The sequence below is a fragment of the Diabrotica undecimpunctata genome, chromosome 1 (genome assembly GCF_040954645.1).
Source record: "Diabrotica undecimpunctata isolate CICGRU chromosome 1, icDiaUnde3, whole genome shotgun sequence".
NCBI classification, from domain to species: Eukaryota; Metazoa; Arthropoda; class Insecta; order Coleoptera; family Chrysomelidae; genus Diabrotica; species Diabrotica undecimpunctata.
The window spans coordinates 161,382,213-161,401,085 of record NC_092803.1 but is presented as its reverse complement, the minus strand read 5'-3'; the positions used below and the strand labels follow the sequence as shown (position 1 = coordinate 161,401,085).

General features: G+C 32.1%; 1 protein-coding gene across 2 annotated transcripts in view; it reads right to left on the bottom strand.

The window, feature by feature from the left end:
* Positions 1–18,873, bottom strand: part of LOC140432444 (solute carrier family 2, facilitated glucose transporter member 1-like) — a 219,037-nt gene that overhangs the window by 85,450 nt on the left and 114,714 nt on the right. Inside the window, exons 2-3 of one of the 2 annotated variants that reach the window (XM_072520352.1) lie at positions 16,851–16,870; positions 9,428–9,508 (exon numbers count right to left, since the gene is read on the bottom strand). The exons of the other annotated variant lie outside the window; for it this stretch is intronic. Of the exons in view, the coding sequence (XP_072376453.1) occupies positions 9,428–9,508; positions 16,851–16,862 (93 nt within the window). The 5' untranslated portion in view covers positions 16,863–16,870. The remainder of the gene's footprint in view (positions 1–9,427; positions 9,509–16,850; positions 16,871–18,873) is intronic. 2 annotated transcript variants of the gene reach the window in all.

The following is an 18,873-nucleotide window of genomic DNA, read 5'->3' as shown; positions in this document are numbered from 1 at the left end:
ATGTAATAAAAGCGTTTGTTGGTATATATATCATGATGGGTAATACCCATTATTGCCGGCGTCGACAAAAAATTACCCCCAAAAAATCATCGCGGATAACTTATCCGAAAATAAATTTCCATTCACTAAAATAGTTCGCATAATTGCCCGCTCCACAAACCAATCCACCTCTTATATCAGAGTTTTCATGAACTCAGAACCTAAATTCGTCAATGCACTTTCGAACGGTATCAAGATCGAAGGAGAACGACTGAATTATGAGGTTCCAAAATCAAGCAATTCCGTTCCGATTCGACTGAAATACTGTTCGAAATATTGCAAAAGCAGATGTCTCAGCAACGAATGCACAAAAAATAATTTATTTGTCAACAACATAGGTCTAATGCATGCCGCAAGATATCTGATCCAAAATCTCCCATCTGTAATGGAGGCCACCCGGCATTCTCACAAAAATGTCCACAACGCAGAATACAACCCAAAAATACAAAACAAACCCAACCTGTACACTCTCCCAAACAAATCCCTTTATATGACCTTTCCTCAACCAAATGTCCAACACACTGTATGGGTACGCCATATATACCTCCTGCTGTAATTACTCAATAAATCAAACCTTCACAAGCTCACAATCATAAACACATAAATACCTAAAGAAACAAGCCAACAACACACAACCAATAACTACACAAACCCACACATCCACAACACTAAACACACACTCCTTAAGAGTCGAATTCAAATCACAAGGACAGGGGAAGATTGGTTTTCTGTGGTTTCTCAATCTCATTGCACAACGATACCTGATCCTAGGTGAGGACACAGCCACAGCTATCCTCCACGCGTTTAAAACCAAACAAAACAAAAGGCCTGCAATCTGAAAAGGACCGTTTTTCCCAATGGAACTTGTACTTGATAGCGGGATTAGTCCATACGGCGCCCAAAATGTAGGAAATCCTTCTGGCACTCCTGCTTTACAGCCTCCACCCTGTCTCGGAGAACGGCAACATGAGACACACGCTTAACCAATAAAAATACCACCCTTGAAGAGGCACAATAGCCTAAACAAGGTTAAAACATTGGATCATAATCATCATTATCATACCCATTATCCAAGAGTAAGAAATTATTGGGAGGAAAGATTGCAAATACCGGTAATCGCAAAGAATACACAAGTAAATAAATTGTTCAACTTAAGAAATAATGTACATTTTGTTGACACCACTCAAAGGCCAAATAATAATAATAATGATAATTCGGCTCTACAACGCACACTTGGCAGGAGTCGATAAATTCGACTTTCTGATATCTATATATAGAACCTTAATTCGCTCAACGAAGTAACCCTCAGGATATTTACACACGCTATAGACTAGGCCTTTATAAACGCTAAAACACCTGTTTAGAGTAGGCACAAAAAGAAAGTTACTCGATTTGGATATTCAAAAAACGCAATCAAGAACTTACTGCACTTTCGTACTTAAATTGGAGACAATTTAATTTTAGCTGAAAAACAGTACCAAGAAAGAAGGGTAGTCCTTCTACCACACTGGATAATTCTCCAAACTCATCGCCTTCTTCAATCCCACAAAATTTCGAATTGGGACCAATTACTGAAGTACGTTTGGATTGGGGATGATTTACCAGAACATGATGGAAAAGATATCGCTTTGAGATGTAAATTTCGGGGTTGTAAAAGATGCTCGCAATAAAATACGCAAAATGTAACATACACTTATGTTTAAATAATAACAACAATTGTTACAAATTGTATCATTGTCAGTAGTTTTGTTGTAAATATTTTTAAATAAAAGAACTGTTTTGTGACATTTTTATTTTACCATTGACTCATGGCGTAGACACATATCTACAGTGGTTTTATACCGTTGACTCAAAATGTATATATAAACAAATATTTTAGTTCAAATATTTCGAAAAGGGCACTTCGTGTAAAATTCTAGTTGAGACTTGAGACCAAAAATTTATAAAAAATGAAATCATGACTGAAAGGGTTAATACTTAAAAACTTCCCCGTTTGTTATTTTGTTAATTATTGCTGTAGTTGTTTCCGTTGGCTCAATTGATTTTCTGTAAAATTCTTCATTTAATACCCTGTCAAACTACTTTTCCCATCACATTTTGACATCTTTTTCGTGAACTAGTATTTTATTATTTTCGTCTCCGATACATTTACTCCTATTAAAATCGTTTGTTTTCTTTCATTACAAGAAAATAAATAACCAGAGAAATTTATCGGTGAATGTAGTGAATAACTGTAAAATCGTGCATACACTTAAAATTAACGGGAAGAGAATGCAAATAAAAAGAAAATCTTCATCCTACTTAAGTAATGTTGTGCCTCAAGGTACGCTTAACAGCCCGCCATTTATCGTATGATTAACCGCAGATAAACCAAACAACTTATCATACGAAGGTTGACAGGTATATAAATAACTACAAGTTCTTTCTTGCGCGTTTTTTATGTCTTCCGTATTTCAATGAAGCTTGGTACAGTGGTAGACAAACCTGTATGTTGGCTTATTGTACAGAGAAATTAAAATAAAAGGAATACTCCTGTAGGGGAACGGTCTAACCGGTTCTTCATACATACATACTCTCACATAATGTACCTACGAATGCACAAGACTTCTTTGGATCTTTAATACGGATATAGTGGTGTAAAAACTTTCATAAACGGTTACTTAATAACAGTTACATAAGGGAGGAAAGAATAGTAAATATAATTGAAAATTTCATCGTACAGAATAGAAACACACAACGATTTGTCAATAGACCAATAGACCAATATTTTTCAACTGATTATATAAAATTTTAAGTTTAAAATTTACATTGTCATAAGCGCTTTCTATATCTACAAAGAAAGCAACTGCTGTATTTTCCACTGTGGAGTGTTCCCAATAAAGCCAAATTGATACTGTGGAAACTTCTTACTAGTTTCTAGCAAGGATTCTAATCTTCTTTTCATCATGCGAATTAAAGTTTTTAAAACGCTCGATGCTAGAGAGATTCTTCTGTATAAATTTAGTAAATGAGCTTCTTTATTTGGTTCCTAAATTGAAATACCTGCATACCTCTTCCAACTGCTTGAGTCATCTTGAGTTTTCCATATTGAGTTAAGGATATTCTGCAAATTATAGATACTACTTAGTACCTACTAATACTAGCTAATAGTAAAAAAATATCTTTTTTTATGTTTGAAATCGACCTAGTAACAGACTTCTTTTACAATTTGTGATGTTTTTGTGTTTTGCGCTATATTTTAAAATTTGTAGGTGTACTCAAGTAAAGTATGTCTCTTTCCGTTGATAGTGTATGCTCGACTATGCTTGTTTAAAGGCTTATATGACCAACGTATAAAACATAATATTTCCTAAAACATAAAAAACAGGATAAAACATGTGGAACAAAGAAGTACGTGTTTAATACCGTGAATTTCCGCTAGAAAAGTTGCTAACTTGCACTAATCTTCAAGTAATTACTTCATGGTCTATTATTATCACCGTGTAATTTTAATTTTGGTTAAAGTAGTTGCACTTTGCGACTCCATATCCCATCATTTATTTTTATTTAATTTTTTTCTTATTATCGAATTTCAAACCGTAAATAATCGTGTCCGGAATGAAGTCAATATACCTAACAATATTCTTCCTGAAGTACAAAGATCAAAAAATTATATTATAACTAAGTAGATAAAATTTTAAACAATTATTTTAACTACATAGGTATTAACATCCTCTGAATATGGATGAATACAACGAACTGTAGCTAGTTTTGTGATTATTTAGGTACAAAAAAAAAATCATTTAAATGTATAATGATCATACAACGTGCGACAATAAATAACAACAATGATGAAAAATAAATTTTAAACAACTGTATTTCTGCTCCATATTATTTTCTTTCTTCTTTTATATTCCTGCTTAAACGGTTTTCCTACTGAAGGTAGGTACCATTTCTGGAACTTTTATAGAGCAACTTAACAGAAATGTATTTCTGTATCATTTTTTTCTTCCATCATTTTTTTTCTACTTTTCTGTTACTAAGGATCCTAAAGCCTCTGCTATCTTACAATGTCACCTTCCCGAGGTAACTTCGATTTCGAGTTCCTGGTGTAAACAAGCTTTCTATTAAGTCTTGGTTTTCGGGTGCCATGTCCAAAGCTGCACGTCACCGATTAAATATCCAATTCGTTGCTATGGTCGTAAAACGACCAGAACACTCTGTTCGGCCTGTCTAAATACGGTAGCGACGTCTGATATTCCACACCAGTGCTTTATGTACCTTAGTCAGAAAGTTGTTTTCTACCAGTCCGCGTTTTCACTCAACACTTCGTTGTAATATTAATTTTGGTATAGAGTATCGGAATCCCCACAACTTCTACGACCTCCAGAGGCTAATGAACAAGGTCGTTAAGTATGGAGAAGAATATGGACTATCAATAAAGATCAAGAAAACTACATTAATGAGGTTATCAAAAACTCAAAATATTGATGGAAGCCTGATAATTAACGGTAATACTTTAAAATAAGTAGAAAACTTCAACTATCTTGGCACAATAATTAATCACACAAACGATTACTCCAAATAAATCAAAGTTCGAATATAAAAAGAACGAACAACCTTTAAAAAAGAGAATTAGGCTAGTAGGTGTGATATTTTCTCACCACTGCTTTACGGAATGAAAGCGTGGATACTTAATGCGGCGACTACTAGGAAGCTAGAAACATTCAAACTGTGGATATATGTATAGAAGAATCCTGAAGACATCATGGATCGAACTAGTAACAAACAACAAAGTAAAAAATGAATGAGAAGAGTTACCAAAAGAAATGAAAAAGAAGAACAGCGTAAAACACTGCTCTGAAGTAGTCACACGGTTGCACATAGCCAGAGTGAGCCGCGGCATCCATGGCACCGACAGCTTTCTTATGCTCAAAATTTCTAGCAGGATTCGAGCCACGCGGTCTATTGAGATTGTTGCGTTCTGCCCATACGATGACCTCTATATACCGATTGAGGTCACCAGAAAGAGAAGAGAAGATATTATGTTCAACTCGCTAGTTTCTCCCTTTCGCATTGGATATGTATATTCCTATAGAAAAATAATAGACGAGTAGACTATATAAACTCTATTTGAAATCAAATAAAAGCCACAGACAAATATACATACGTTCAAATATAATAAAAATATAAAGAGCTACAAATTAATTGTGACGTGAAAAATATGTTAAAATCAATATTTATTTGTAGCCAAAAATAAATTTACAAAAGAAAAGTGTACAGGCGACAATCACTCAAAAGACTAAAATCTCAGAAGTAATACACTACACATTCAATTAATAGTAAAATTAATACAATTTAGTAAAATCAGCACGTAAATTGTACGTAACAATAGTGATATTAATACAATAAAATAAGTCGTCAATTAATAATAAATCAATAAAATTATTAATACAAACGTCAATAATAATTAACGATACAGTAAAAAATCTTTAAGCAAGCGTAAAATATTCTCAAAGGGCGACACAATGTAAAATAAAGTACAGCACAATAAAAAGAATTCGCAACAAATGTAAAATGTTCTCAAATGGTTAAAATATTCAACACGCGATATAATGTGAAATATATTTTAGCACAAACAATTTCAACTTGCCAAATAATTGAATAATAATGTAACGATTCTACACAGTAAGCGTACATGTATTACCATCAATGTAATGGTTTATATAAGTTGTACTTTACCCCGTGAAACGGATTCAGCCACGAATGGATTGCGAACCCTCTGGTTCGATGAAATTCAGGAATCAAAACTAGTGCATTCCTACGCCAGGAACTGTCTTTTTCACAAGACTGATGCAAAGAGTCAGGTAGAACGCTCTAACTTTAACCCAAACACACGTCAGTGTCGTTTGGAAGATAATACTCAACTGTCTCGTTTTGTAGATGGAATTCGTCTCTTATCTCAAATACACGTCTGTGTTATTTTGCAGATGGCTCGTCTTGTAATGTGTAGTTTTTAAAACAGTTTCATTTTTGTACACGGAATCTTGTTTAAATATACTACAAGGAGAATTAAAACTAACAAAAAGTATGTTAATATATCTAACCAGATTTATATAAAGTTGCGAAACTGCAACGGAGATGTCTACTATCTCAGCTACTTCGCCAATATGATATTTGACACTTTATTCTCCGTGTAGCCGTTTCCAAGGCACCTCGGAGTGGATTATCAAAAACCGACATGCGACCAATGAAATTCGTTAAAACGAGAGTTAAAACTCGTTAAACGATCTTCATTGCAAGCAAGTAAACTCATAGACACTTGCATATCCATATAGACATTCGGGCATACAAGTAATTGGGGTGCGGAGGACCATGGAGTGGTCCGAGTAAATCAGGGACCACTTCTCCGAGCCCTAATGCTCCCCAGGCTCCTCTCCTTTCCTCATATCAGGCTAATGTGCTATGGAGACTACTTTCATCAAAATGCTTGCCGTATGAGGGTCCTGGATATAGGGATCCCCATATGAAATATTTACAGAATAAGGCAGGACAGTCGAAGGCGCTATAGATTCGCTAATTTTCCTACGCGATTTCCTTTCCAAAAACAATCAAAACAAAGTGGCGCCATCGGGTGGTAAGGCTAAGTACTTATCGGACCACCATCACTTAACATTCACCTTTTAGTATGGAAACGGGATGTAACGTGAATCAGTCACAAGAAGTCAATATAGAAGTCACATATACGGAATAAGGATGGAATGTGTTTTGAGCTTAATCATTACTGTTTAGATAGAGCTGTATGAAACTCACTTATCAGCATTACATAACCAACATGGACTATATCCACTCTCTATGACCGATGTGACTGAAATAAAAGAGATTTTCTAACATATATTTTAGTTTTGAGTATATGTGAACGTTGAGGTATTCGAAGAACCAACTTTTGCTCTAGCAATAAGAGGTTTCAATTAATTTATACTGAGAATAAGTTCGTCTTAAAAAAGAGTCCCTATATATTTCATCCTTCATATCCTTCTCATTAATCTTTTGTTAATATACATACTTGATCAACATCTTACCACAAATTTTAAAATATTTTTTTTTATAGTTTTTTTTTATTTATTTGGACTTCTTCTTAAAAGTAGCCGAAAGATATAGATTTGATACATCTTGTAACAAAAACCAGTCTCATTACTGTATTGCCACACCTCGTATTTCGTCTTATTTCACCCAATATAAAAACGTTTTTTGTAAAAATTACAGTATGTATTATCTACATCATAATCATAATTCATATTTTTTACAAATAGAATATGTGATTGATAGGTTTAGATCGTAAACAAATCATCACATTCAAACGCTGTGAAATTATTTGCAATTTCACACAAGATTTGACTAGAATATAGTTTTGGTTTTGTTGTAGGTTGAGCAAAAAATAGCACGTCGTTATAGAGAAATTACGCGTAGCAAAAAAGACGTAATAAAAATTGTTCATTTTTGAAAATTACGTAAAACGTTAATTACATTAAACTGGAAGGGATAAAAAGAAAGACATGAACAATGAAATTGAATAAAGTTCTTATATTCTTTACCTGTGGCGTTTCAGTTTTTTAACATATTAATATATATAAAAGAGTTTTTCTCATTAGCACATTTTTCCTATCTTGGAAAGCTTTCGAAAATAAAATTAAAAAAATTAGCCAACCATAAGTAGCCGGAATGGTTTGTGCCTAATGTTCCAGCAACATAACCATTGCGTAACTATCATCTAAACTAAGTATACAAAAAACTAACAAGGGATGAGACAGTTGTAAAATTCAGATTTGTTATTGGGAACGGTTATATTGCAACTTTCCCGAGTAGTGTCCGTTATCTCACATCTCTACCTACTTGTCTCAATCTTTAATTTATATCTGTCTGCCTTTTTGGTGTTCATCTTTCGTTTTTAAAACATCCAATTCTACTGACTGGACAATTTTAATCTTCTTATTCACGTGCCATATCTATTATCCGACGTTGGCGATCACCATTGCGAAAGCTTCTCGATCTTCTGCCACATGAATTAATTTTAAGAGGTTTATTAATTACTATTGAATGCATTATATCTCTCGTCTTTCATTCAAAAAATTACAATACAAAAATGAGTCAAGCATTAATTTGATTGCACTATTTTACTAATTTTATTTAATATTATTGAAATGGTCTCATATAGGTGGTTAAACTGAAAGGAAATTTTCTAATGATCTAATCCGCTACAAAATTTTCCTAAAAAAATGCATCAATAGTCCTGTTTCTGGTCCAACATACCAAATAGCACTCTAAGGATAATTGAACCTGGATGGGAAGAAAGGATGGCCCAGAACCTGGGCAATACTTTGGGTAATGTAAAAAAGTGTTGTCCTTTAATAATTTAAGTTGGACGAAGAATTTTAGGTTTAAACAGGTTTACTATGCGACAATGATATATCCCTTAAAAGACCTCACTGACCACTGCACATTTTAAAACACTTTGACTACAGACATCAGACAAAAATAACTGGAGGAACTGCTTCCCAGCGAACAAGTTGATGCATTACAGGCATTGCTTCTCCTCTACTCCCGTAAGCAGGCAGCCGGACATGTTTTATCTCTTGTGACCAAGAGAGAGATAAATCGAAAATTAAGGAAATCATAATTTATTTATCATAATAGATTTTTCAAAAATACGACGTAAATGAAACTTTTTCATAAAACTCACTTCCCCTTTTCATAAAATCTCTCGATCTCCGAGACGATAGGTTTTCACCGGTGAAATTCCCCAGTCCACTTTACGATTTCGCTTCTCAAGAAATCATCTGTGAAGTTGGATCCTAAACGGCTATTTTCCAATGTAAATAAACAATTGGATTTTGTTTATTCTCGTTCGAAGATGCTGAGACGCAATTTTTAAGCGTTTCTGTTTCGAATATTTGTAAGATGCAAATTAAAACCTTTTACAAAGTGGAAAATGCTCCAGTACTAATGTATCGATGAGAATTAATGCATTGGATAAAAGATACAAAGTGTTCTTTGTTGTGTATCTACACAATCGAAATAAGAACATCTAAATAAGAATATCGAATACAACATTAATTAATTAGAGAGTCAGGCACGATAGGATGAGGAATTTTGTTATTTGCTAATAGCAAATGATTATAATAGCTTAAACTATTAATAATTACATTGTATATGAGATTTCAGGACAAGGGAGAAGGAAATGGAGAATTAATTTACATAAATGTACTTTTACAACTTAGTGCTTATCTTATAATAATCCTGACGGCATACAATAAATCTGGCTATAATCCTCGGTAATTATTTTTTTATTTTTAAGATTCAATGTCTAATGTACAACTACATTTTCTCTAAGAGTCTACAAAATACTTACCTCATTACTTTTGGAATTCGAGGAGTTTGTGGAGGAAGCATTGGAAAGCTTACTTTCCTTTTTAGCTTCCAATTCCTTGGCCTGATTGCGTGAAATAAAACATTAATATATATAATAAAACATAAAACAACTTTCAACAATAATTTGTATAATTTAGTTATTAGAAATTGTATCCAAATTAATTTTATCACGTTCATATAGCATCTTATGATTTCGTTTAATGTACATTTCAAAAATTTGGAATGTTTATCTTTTTAATACAATTCTTCCTTTAGTCTTCCTCGAGTTCTTCTTCTTCTTCTCCTTCTTCTTCTATTTATGTAGACATGACCCTGGCTGTTTTTCAATGTGCCTCCAGTAAGTTATCGTTCCATCGTTTTCGTGGTCTTCCTACTGATCGTCTTTCTATTGGGGAACCGTCCCTTGCCGTCTTTCCTATTCTATTTGTTGTCATTCAGCTTATATGATCGTTCCATTCTACTCTGCTATTTCTTACCCAGTTCTTGATGTTCTCCTTACCTTGCATCTACGTCGTATATCTGTACTTCAAGATCTGTCCCATAGTGTCTTGCCATCAATTTTTCTAAGTGTTTTCATCTCTGTTGTTTCTAACTTCATTTTTGTCCTCTCTGTGTCAGGTCGTGTTTCCGCTGCGTATGTCATTATTGGTCTAATGACTGTTTTGTAAATTCTACCTTTCATTTCTTTCCCGATATTTTTATTTCTCCATATTGTTTCATTCAGGCAGCCTGCTGCTCTATTTGCTCTATTCACTTGATCTTCCACTTTAGTTTCGAGCTTTCCGATGTGATACCTACATAATTAAACTCCATCACTTGTTCTATTATCTGACCTTCCAGTTCCAATTTACATCTTAGTAAATTTACTGTTAAAACCATGCATTTTGTCTTTTTTGGGGAAATTAACATGTTAAATTTTCTGGCGTTTATATTAAATTGGTGCAGCATATGTTGCAAATCGTCTTCACTTTGAGAGGAGTATTGCGTCGTCTGCATAGCAGATAATTTTAATGTGTTTTTCTCCCATTTGGTATACTTTTTTCGTTCTTACTTTTTTTATTATTTCGTCCATATTCATGTTGAATAATAGAGGACTCGGGGAATCTCCCTGTCTTATCCCATTGTCAGCTTCAATAGGGTCGGTTAGTTCTTCTTCCACTTTTACTTTCATTGTGTTGTTTTGGTAGATATTTTTGATCGTTTTGTAGCGGGTGATATTGTCTTCGTTCATTTGAACTTTAATTCCCTTGTCTCGTCGTGTTTATTCTTTTTCTTGTGATTTCTTTGATAAAAAAATTCTTTATTTTTATTTTGATTTTTGTATTAGGTTCTTAAATTTTTATCATTTTGGTATTTCCAGTACACTTACTGTTTCTTACGTTTATTGTTTGCCCTATTTCTGTAGTTTCGTTATTTCATCTGTCGATTAATATTCCTGAATATTTAAACATTTGTATTTTTTTTATTTTTATTTATTATTATTTTTTCTATTTCCTGGTGTTTTAATTTTTATAAAATCATCGTTGTATTTCCCCATTTATTTTTAGTTCTCTATTTTTTTAGTTCTGTGTAAGAGACTTCCGTACTAATTCTACACTATTCTTGTAGCTAATAAAAGATCGTCTCCATGTCCTATAATTTGTATGAAGCTTTGTGTAATTAGAGTATGGATTAGAGAGTAGAGCAAACTCTGTTTTCTTAATTTTCCCGTCTAGTACTTGTCTAATTATTTTTCTTGGCATATTATGTTTTTCATTTGAACTTCAAGTTAGTAGAACGGGGCAGATGCGTTTTGAGGTGGATGTAAGAGGTTGCATTATGATTTTTGAAGAAAAAGTTATGTGATAACTTCAATAATAATATTTGACTAAACCTTCCTCTCAAATAGGTGGAAAATATTATTAAAAAATTAAAACATTTAAAAATAATTTAAAGCATCGTTTTTTTTCTACTTCCCTTGCTTATATCTTTAATACGGTTTATTAAATATGCGATACCTAAATTTCCTTAAGACACGGCTGGTGGAAAATGTTTTAATTTATTGCCCTTGCTCCAAATTAGCAATAAATGCAAAAAGGGGGAAAACAACCCTGTTTTCATTCAATCTTTTTTTTAATATAATAAAAGTCCACCAAATTTTATTAAAATCAATTTAATAGATTTCGCATAATTAGCAATCTAAATTTTTAGAAAAAAATGGAATTCTTTAAAATCTTGCACAACAAAAACTAAACCATATAGAAGTTTGCCAATTTTTTTACGTAACAAAAGAGTACTTCACTTATCCAACGAACTTTATAGAATTTAAATTGGATTATTTGTGCGGTATCATGATTTTTTTTTTAGAGAAGAAGTTGTTACACCGGTTCAACAGTTATTTTTAACATTAATATTTTTTGCTTCCGAAAAAATGCAAATATTAGCTGATTATAACGGTATATTAAGGGCAATAGCTTTAAAAATTAAATATATTAAACAAATGATGAAATGGTCCAAGTTAAAGAAGAGTTTTATACTATTCTATGATTTTCAAAATGCATAGATGCAGTTATTTGTACTTTAATACGAATTAATTCTTATGGAGGTGCAAATGTAAAAATATATCGTTCAGAAAAGGTTTGCATTAAATGTCCAAAAAATCAGTGACTAGTTTAAAAAATAGAAATATTGTTGCCAAATGGCTGGGTTCTGTACATGACCAAACAACATTTAATAAAGTGGCATACAAAGATCTGAAGCTGAAGACTTTGTTAGGTTTGTACCAATTTTTATAGATGATCAGTTTGGTTACAGTTTGAAATCATATTTGATGACACGGCAGAGACAAGCCGAGAATCTTTATAATGGATCTCCCATACGAACTAGGAATATTGTGGAAATGCAATACAACAGTATTTCATAACATCACCATAGAAAATGGAGTCTTACTTCCTGTAGATCATAATCTTGATCGACAAGAAAACCATTACATTAAGGTCATAAAAAGGGAAAAAAAGACAATTTCACTCAATTTCAAGTTCATCTTGAAATTGAGGGAACATTATTGTGAATTATGTTTTAGACAACATTTTTCAAAACTAGATTCATAATTTCTAAAAAAATATTTTCTATTACTTAAACCAATTGTTCTGTTTCTGAGATAATTTACAATGTATAAGTTTTACACTTACTTTCACCTCTTATAAATTTAATAAGATATTATGATGCTTATATTTAAGTAATCTGCATTTTTATAATCGTAGGGAAAATACGTACAAAACGACACACACGTACAAAACGACATACACGTACAAAATGACATATCATAGTTGATACGTAATAGAATTTAACGGCCTGTGAAAACAAGCTTAAAGTCTGTCCCAAACCCTTCTTTCAGTGCGTCACTAATTTTGACGTTATATAGGATTTTAAGAATGTCGAGAATTATTGCATGACATTTTAGAAAAATTTGACAGTTGTAGGATCGTAATCTCTCTTTTTCTAATTGAAAATAATTTAATAATTTTAATATTAGTCTTTGTTCTTTCTCGATATACTTCGGTATATTTAAAATATTTTTATGACAATAAATACAAAATTTTCACTGTAAAATCTCTGAAAATACTAACCTGGAATGACAATTATCATTTTATCAGTTGACATTGTGAAAGTACTGTCACGATCGAGACAATCTGCGTCAAATTATATTTATGCGCATCGTTGATTGGATATCTATTTAGCGTATTCTAAACTCCAACCAATTATACATCCGTAAGTAGAATTAGCTTTACGATAAATCATATTCTAAGTTCTATGTATAATAATCACAGACTCACGTTTTTTTCTGTCACTTCTAGCTTAATGTGTTAGAGAGAATTCGATCAACTATGACGCACTGAAAGAAGGGTTTTGGATGAACTATACGCTCATCTCGCTCATTTTGATGTTATCGCGTAGTATAGGTATTTATACAGTATAAGTTTTTGTACAGACGAAACGTTTTATGTAGAAATGGTAAGTGCTATTTTACCTATTTTTGTTGCATTTATTTTATCACTAATGGATTTGTTGTGCCTCTGATATAATTTATTCTACAAAAAAAGCACTCTTTGAATTTATTTTTTCATTTTTTTCTTTCATAACGCTATATGGACAAAACAACATAGCTGAACAACGGACATAATGACATAGGTGTGTCATTTTGTCCTTATAAATTCAGTAATGAACTGAAAATTTAATCTAGGTATTTATTTATTACAGATATAACACAATGTCTCGCAATTATAAGCGTAAGACTGATCGCCAATCTTGGAGTGAATATTCAATGCAGAGAGCTATAGAAGCAGTTCAAAATAAGGAAATGGGTTGGTTATTGGCATCAAAAACATTTGGTGTTCCCCCAAGCGAATCTCGAAGGCACGCATTGGGCAATGCGTCCCACGAAGCTCTTGGATGCTGGAAACCCACCTTTCCTTGTGATGTGGAAAGACAATTAGTGCAGCACTTGAAATTTCTTGGATCTCGTTTGTTTGGGTTGACGTACGCATCGGTCCAAGAACTATCTTTTCAGTTTGCTGAAAAAAAAAACAACTTTGCTCATAAATTTAACCCACAAAAACAAAAGGCTGGACAAGAATGGATGAAAGTGTTTCTAAGAAGAAATAAAGATATATTTTTACGGAAACCTGAACCTACTTCAGCAACCCGGGCCCAGGCCTTTAATCGGCCTCAAGTCAAAAAGATTTTTCAGTTATATGAAAACTTCTGGAGTCTGTAGACTACAAGCCACATAGAATATAAAATGCTGATGAATCGGGACTTTCTACTGTACAAAAACCACAGAAAATTTTGGCTACTACTGGTAGAAAGCAGGTTGGTGTTATAACCAGTGCAGAGCGCGGAATAAATGCCACTATTGTTTGCTACGTTAATGCTATTGGTACATTTGTTCCACCGATAACGATATTTCAGAGTAAAAATATGGAAAATGACCTTGTCGACGAAGCTCCTCCAGGAACTTTAAGTGTGGCTCAACAATCAGGATGGATGACAACCGAAATATTTCTAAAATTATTAAGCATTTCCAAAATTTTGTGAAAGCCACTAGTGACGATAAAGTTATTCTTATTCTTGAGGAGCATGCAAGTCATAAGGGGATTAATGCTTTAGAATATGCGAAACAAAACGGCATCCGTATTATTTGCCTGCCTCCGCACTGCACCCATCACATGCAGCCTCTTATGTTACTTTTTTCGCACCCTTAAAAACATACTTTAACCAAGAAATATCCAGGTGGTTAAAAGCACATCATGGGCGAGTTGTTACACAATTACAGATATCCGGCTTGTTTAAGGAAGCATACTGTACAAGGCAAGGCAGTTACTGTACAAAAATGTTGTAACGGATTTAAAAGTGCTGGTATTTGGCCTTTAAATCCGGACGCATTTCCCGATTATATGTATGAACCCGCGGAAACTACAAATAGGCCACTGGAAAATATCCCCAATGAGCAACTTGAGCAGCCAACGAGTTCAGGTGATATTTCAAATGCTGGGCTATCTAAATAACCACACGATATTTCCACTCCTTAAGCTTGTATGTCGTTTTGTCCATAGCACATGGACAAAATGGTTTTTGGCTAATCTCAGATTCCCCTACATAATATGTATGTGATATATTATATCAGTTATTAAATATATTAGTTCAGCTATTTCTGTAGTGTATTCTTAAAATTTGTGTATAGTTTAAATTTACTTATTTAATATGAATGACATTAAAATACAACACTTTTTGTACAGTATATTTTTTATAAATTTTCAGCATATTATTTTTTTTAATTAAAATTCAATTTTTAATACGTTAATTTTTAATTCTTGTTCCTTAATATCTATCATGATTGGCCTTTCTCTCTCTTCTTTGTCCTCTTATCGATCATTCTCTTTATTTAACACTTCCAGTTTTCGTTAATATTAATTTCTTCTTGGTTTCTTTGCTTAATTGATTTATATTTGGATACTTCCTCAATAACTAAAAGATCCTCTTTTTGTGAAATTTAAAAAACTACTTTTTTTGATACATACATAATTATTAACAATTAACAATTGTACACACAAATTAACATACAACAAGAAAAATAAGGATAGAAATACAATGACCAACCTACTAATTTAAACACCTAAGTTTACTTTTAATAATGAAAAGAGCTGTAGGTATTATCGTTGATTAAGTATTATGAAACTGGGTGTGACACTAAAGTGTACTTTGGTCTAAAGTAAACATTATACACTTTTCATTTTAAAATAATTTCATAGAAATGTTATGTTGGATTTTTACAAATATCAGTTCAAAAATTGTATTAAGTGTGACAAAAAGAGTTATAAGTAAAATATTTCACGTTGAACTTTTTTTTTATACTTAGGAATAGATTTCCAAATCAGCAAATATTAAATATGGCTTTTTAAGAAATAGTAGTTAAAGTAAACAATTGGAAAAGTTCATTTACGTGACGAGGAGTGACCGTTATACAACGTGTAAACTTTTTCAATTTTATTAAAATCTATAAAAATAATAAATAAATAAAAAATTTCTTTATTCAATTTTCAACATAATATTTAAATTATGCAGCAAGGGTAAATAAATCGTTTTAAAGTTATAAGCAAGAAAAGTAGTGAAAAAACAACGTTTTTAATCATTTTTAAATACTTTAATTTTTTATTAATATTCCCGACCTATTTGACAAGGAGAATAATTCAATTATTATTGATGTTATCTCTCAACTTTTTCGGCAAAAATCAGAATGCCACCTTTCACATCCAAACGTAGTAATTTTTCAGTCACCCTAGTTTATAGTGTCTATTTAACAAATAAAGCGAAGGTATTGATGAAAAGCTATAAATATATAAATAGAAATAAGTTTGTTCATCTATATAAGCTGATGTATTGTTTTAACTTTTTAATTAATATTAGTTATTTTCCTCGTTGTCGGTTATTTACCAATTATTATATTTTATTGGTACTCTTTTCTTGTGAATTATATGATATAAATTTTTCCATATTTTGCTACCGATATTTTAGCAGCTTTTTTAGGTAGGTTTGCTTAGGTAGCAACTTATTTTTTGATGATTTTTGATACTCCAGGTGTTAAATAAAAGAGTGAAAACGCTTGTGTCTTTGAGTAGGTACTGTAAATTGTTCGATTTATGTCATATAGAAAGAGTTTTTTACCAAATTGGCATTTAGTAAACGTTTTCTCTTTAAAATCATACGGTTTATATCATAAAAGGCAATTTTATGTTTTAATCCTAATCTTTTTTATCTGTCGCTATATATAGTTAGTTTGATAGCCCGATAAATGCTGCTTTATTGCCTAGTACCATTAAAAAAATTCAATAATTACTACTAATGTTTATATAAATGTTTCTTACCTCGGCTTCCATTTCTAAAGCTGCATAAACAAAAAGTTTTATTTAAAATAGTCATAGCATACTATGAAATCTCTTTTAATTGATTAAATTTATAAGAATATCGTTACTGCGGATGTAGTCCTTATTAATAGTGCTAAGAGAATATAAATTAAAAATACAACGTGCATGTACGATGTAAGTTCAATATTATACAACTACGACAATTCTGGGAACTTTAGCTGTAAGCTATTTTAACAGCAATTTATTTTTTAGGTATAATGATTTAAAGCTAAAAACTCTGGAAAACCTATCAAGAATCGGTGTCTAAGTGTGTAGAATCTCGTACACTAGCCCAAAAATGTAAAGAGACGCGAGTTTTAGATGCGCAGTGGCAAAATTCGAAAAAGTGAGGACAGTTTGCCTGTTATTTTTTTGCAGTGTTGTAACTTTGTCATATTAATATGAAAAATGTGCAAAAACGACAAGTTCTAAATCATCAAACACAAGAAGTAATTTATAACGTTTTAAAATTTACAAAAATGGCCGATAAGTTTGGTTTCAGTTTATTCTGTTATTGGCTTGTTTGATAGCTACCATAAGTAAGTATGTAAGTAAATACACATTATTTGCAGGTTTTTTAGAGCGAAAAGTAGCTTAATTTTATTTTATCATATCCAGGCAAAATATTTATATGATTTTGATCAAAAACTGGGCAACGTCGGTTCCATTTTTATTGGCGCACTATCTAAAGTGATCTTTTATTTTATTTATTATAAAGGTATATATGTATATATATATATATATATATATATATATATATATATATATATAATCATAAAGTTTATTTTGTACTGTGCTATTAAGTGTTTATTTTGAGAATCAAAAAGCTTTTTCGGTTCAAAAATGGTGGTCTATACCTTTTACTACTTATTTTGGAATTTTTAAATAATAATTAATTTAATATTTTCCTGAAATGTCGCGTACATTTATCTGATTTCGTAACGGCATTTATAATACTAGTTTGTTTTTTATTTTTTGTAGACATCCAACAATATAATATCAAGCTTCATAAAATATTTAATATATATTATAAATATTTGGAAAACTGTTGAAAAATTTCCTTGATTTTCTATAGATTTCTTATTAATTCTTCGATATGTAGTACTCCTACAAACCACCTCACATTCGCTTACTGCATCGTGATTATAGCGAGCACATTCGAGGAACTATAAATTATCGCGAAAAAACTCGCTCCCAACACATCGAACTAGAAATGAATATAACAAAAACAAAAACAATGTCAAACACAGATGACCACAAACGTACAACTATAAATGGCAATAAGATAAAACAAGTTCAAGTATATATCTATCTGGGCCAAATTCTGAAACTTAATAAAGAGAACCCAAGTGCAAAAATCACTAGGAAAGAAAGACTGGCAGGGGCAGGATTTGGAAAATGTGGATACTTAAGAACCGGAAAATACCTCAATAATTGAGTAGCAAAGTGTTCAACCAGTTAATCCTTCCTATCATGACATATGGATGTCAAACCTAGACCCCAACCAAGGCAAATATGATTAAACTAGCCACAACAGGGCAATGTTAGGTTAGGTTAGTTCTGACGACTGTCAGATAGACAGAGGAACTACTGGGTAAGATCAAAAACAAAAGTCGAGAATATCAAAACAAAAATTACCAAACTCAAAGGAGCTTCGCAGTCCACACTGATAGACAAAAAAACCAACGTTGGAACGCCACAATACATTAGAGACCCTACACTGATATATGACCAAGAAGAAGACCACAGATGAGATTAGTAGATGACATCGAGAAAATAACCGGAACAGATTGGAAGTATGTTACTCAGGATACAGATCGATGAAAGGAGTTGCGATAGGCCTATGTCCAAAAATGGAAAATAGAAAGCTAAGTAGAAGTAAAAGTAGTCGTAGTACTTTTAGGGAATCCTAAGTATCCTTTTATATATCCCAGTTTTAAAAATCTGTAATGTTTTTTGGTGAATATATTCCTAAGGTTCCATA